Source organism: Triticum dicoccoides, chromosome 7B (assembly GCF_002162155.2).
Source record: "Triticum dicoccoides isolate Atlit2015 ecotype Zavitan chromosome 7B, WEW_v2.0, whole genome shotgun sequence".
Taxonomy (NCBI): domain Eukaryota; kingdom Viridiplantae; phylum Streptophyta; class Magnoliopsida; order Poales; family Poaceae; genus Triticum; species Triticum dicoccoides.
Window position 1 is genome coordinate 719,010,930 of NC_041393.1, and position 3,682 is coordinate 719,014,611.

Consider the following 3,682-nt stretch of genomic DNA (forward strand, 5'->3'; position numbering starts at 1 on the left):
TAAAAGGTAAAGGTCACAACTGACAAGTTTGCTTACAGTCAAAAAATATGAACTTCCAATTAAGTTCGGTTGTGAAACGAGGCGGCGTTGTTGTCATTTCTGAGAGCTCGCAGTAATGGCAGCAATGCATGCGTCCCCTCGCGCACCGGTCGACAACTTCCCCACTTAACCCCTTCCTCAGTAAATAAAAGTAGGACAGTAGTCGTTGGCTCACTGCCTACCCGTGGTTACTCCATTGGCAGCTAGTAATTTGGTTGGAGGGGAAAGTTGGGGTTTTTCGAGACGAGAGCTACGAGAGATGCAGCGGCGTTGTGGGGTTCGCCGGCGTTCCGCCCGGCTGCTAGCACTTGGAGGAGGCGGACCGGATCTCATCAGCGCGCTCCCCGAAGACCTGCTCCTCCTCATCCTCGCCCGCCTCCCCTGCGCCAGCGCCGCCGCGCGCACCGGCCTCCTCTCCCGCCGGTGGCGTAGCCTCTGGCCCCGCCTCCGCCAGATCGTCTTCCGCGACGTCCCGCTCCGCTCGCTCGAAGCGGTGCTGGGCCGCCTCCCTCGTCCCCCGCCCGTTGTTTGCCTCCTCCACATCCGCGTCCCCAAGTGCGTCCCCAAGGAGCAGCGGGCCGACGAGGCCAGCGTCAAGTCGCTGCTCCGCGCCGCGGCGCTGCTCGAGCCGGAGAAGTTCGTCTTTGAGCTCCCCTCGGAGTTAGTCGCCGGCTCCCTCGTCGTCAACCTGCCCCTCTTCCACCGCGCCACCTCCATCGTTCTGGACCTTCGCTCCGTCTTCCTCCGGGTGCCAGCCGGCGCCGAGTTCACCGCACTCGAGGCGCTGTCCCTCTCCTACTGCACCGTTGGCATTGGCCGCTTGCTCTCCTGCTGCCCGCGCCTGCGCAAGCTCTGCCTCGCCAGGGTTTCTTTCAATAAGGGCGACCTGACGGTCAAATCGTCGTCGCTGCAGGAGCTTCTCCTGGAGGGCCATGGCGAGCAGGAGGGCCATGACGGTCAAATCGTCGTCGCTGCAGGAGCTTCTCTGATAAACTATCGACATCGAAACCCCCGCGCTTAAGCAATTAATCATATCCTTTTCCACTCCGGATGACATTTCCGTCTTGGCACCCATGGTGGAGATGGTTTGGTGGAACTGCTACTTCAGGGTGCATGTTATGTTTGATCTTTGGCGACTCCAGCAGGTGACACTAATGACGGCAGAGGGACAAGGACAGCTCTGTTCGCTGCACATCGATGCTTACGCCGTTCGTCCCTTCTCCTGCTCAATTTTCTGCATTCTCAAACTATGAATTTTCTGCATTCTCCAACTATGAATTTTCCGCACATTGATACTGCCAAATTGTTTTTTCAGAGACTGTCTTTTTTTCACGGTAAAATGGACGCCTTTACTGAGGAGATAGAGAAGCATATGATTGTCAAGTTTTCTGTTTTGGAGCTACGTCTCGCAACAAACGGACATGGTTTTGGAGCACTCGTCTTTCATCTCCTAGGGATGAATCGAATTCGTCGTGCTACGCGGAGGCTCAGGATCGCCCTAGAGAAAACAATGGTAATTTTCCACTCTGTTTCTCTCCCCCAATATTACATTCTCTAGTAAATAGTTCACATATAATTTTTTACCTTTAGGTGAATGAAGAATGCCCATTTGATTGTCCTTGTGAACCCGAGGGCTGGAGATCAAACACCATATCCTTGACTGCTCTCGAAGAAGTGGAGATCAATGGCTTCGGAGGAGATGATCATGAACATGAGTTCTTGAAGCTGATATTTAAATGTGCGCCAATGCTTAAAAGAATGATTGTGAAGCTGTCAGACGAGGCCTCATCAAGTAACTATGGATGCACAGAAGTATACAACATCTTCAAGGCTTGTTCTTCTGTTGAAGTCTATGTTTATCTTAGCTCCGGTGAGTATGTTTTGCATTCCTGATTAGCATGCCTCTAGATGCAACAAGGACATAACTACTTATCCTTGTAAGTTTGGTCGAAACCTAAAGTCGAGCCGTTAGTTTTTTCATGTCGTGCAAAATCTCTAATGTGTTTCAAATGTGGCATGGATAGGCCTATTATCTGATACATATTTGTGTGGGCAAACCCTCATATCTTTATCAAATACTCCCTCTGTGCCAAAATATAAGATATTTTTTGGTTGTGCATAGGGCATAAAAAACCTCTTACATTTTGTTACGGAGGGAGCAGAAGCTTATTGGTGTAGTGGGCAATAAACGGTTTGAATGTTTTTATGCAGACTACCTTCCTTAGTAGCCCGTTTTATGCAATCTTCTGTATCGATGTTGCATCTGTATTCGGTAGCAAAAAGATAGTTTCTAGGTTACATAGAGTTGGTTGTCCCATCTGAATTTCACTGTCCATAAATGTAGTGTCTAGTTTCAATTCTGTTCCAGGAGCACTTTGGTATATATATATATATTTTTCTGCTTTTACTATGTATTTTGTTGTCTACCAGCGGCAGCCAATTTACTCACACAATGACTCTACGTTGGAAGCACATTACAATCCTAACCAGATCTTATTTCAATTTGCCTTGTCTGCAGGATTAATGCTCGGCTGGCAAAATTGCCCCTTGGAATGATTTCCATGGTTACCTCTGTATCTGTAGAAGGACAAGTTATGGGCTGTGCAATCTCGATGTATTGATCGGTGCACCAGGCATGTATATATAAGTACAGAGGTGGGCCACAACCTCAACTATATAAGGAAACAGGAGGTGGGCCCTACACACACATATACACGTACACAATATACTCAACACCCCCCCGCAGTCGAAGCGGCGCCAGTGACGCAGAGACTGGAACGGAACTCCGCAAAGGTAGAAGTCGGCAGTCCCTTCGTCATCACATCGGCGAACTGCTGAGCGGTCGGCACATGGAGAACCCGCATGCGTCCAAGAGCCACCTGCTCGCGCACAAAGTGAATGTCCAGCTCGATGTGTTTAGTCCGGCGATGATGAACGGGGTTGGCGGAGAGGTACACCGCAGAGACATTGTCACAGTAGACAACCGTAGCCTGTGAGACATCGTGATGTAGCTCCTGAAGTAACTGTCGAAGCCAGGTGCACTCGGCGATAGCGTTGACCACAGCTCGGTACTCAGCCTCCGCGCTAGAGCGCGAAACCGTGGGTTGTCGCTTGGACGACCACGATACGAGGGAAGGACCGAGGTAGACGCAGTAGCCAGAGGTGGACCGACGAGTATCGGGGCAGCCGGCCCAGTCTGCATCGGAGTAAGCCACCATCTCCAGAGAAGTGGACGCCGTAAGTGTCAACCCGAGGGACATCGTGCCGCGGATGTAGCGAAGGATCCGCTTCACGAGAGTCCAATGAGAGTCACGAGGGGCGTGCATGTGGAGACACACCTGCTGTACAGCATACTGAAGATCCGGTCTGGTGAGAGTCAAGTATTGTAGAGCGCCGACAATAGACCGGTAGAAAGGAGCATCTGATGCAGGCGAACCCTCAAGAGCAGAGACCTTGGCCTTCGTGTCGACAGGAGTAGCAACAGGATGGCAGTTGAGCATGCCAGCACGCTCAAGAAGCTCATGTGCATACTTCTGCTGATGAAGAAAGAAACCGTCCGGACGCCGAACGACCTCAATGCCAAGGAAATAATGTAAAGCACCCAGGTCCTTGATAGCAAACTCGTCACGCAGCCGTAGAGTAA

The 3,682-nt window shown here is 51.1% G+C and overlaps 1 protein-coding gene across 1 annotated transcript; it reads left to right on the forward strand.

Moving 5' to 3' along the window:
- Positions 1 to 298: 298 nt before the first annotated feature.
- LOC119339517 lies at positions 299 to 2,653 on the forward strand. The gene is made up of 5 exons (XM_037611544.1): positions 299 to 989; positions 1,030 to 1,247; positions 1,355 to 1,552; positions 1,630 to 1,909; positions 2,558 to 2,653. Exons 1-5 carry the CDS (start codon positions 299 to 301, stop codon positions 2,593 to 2,595), a joined length of 1,425 nt encoding a protein of 474 aa, XP_037467441.1. The 3' UTR covers positions 2,596 to 2,653.
- Positions 2,654 to 3,682: the final 1,029 nt, after the last annotated feature.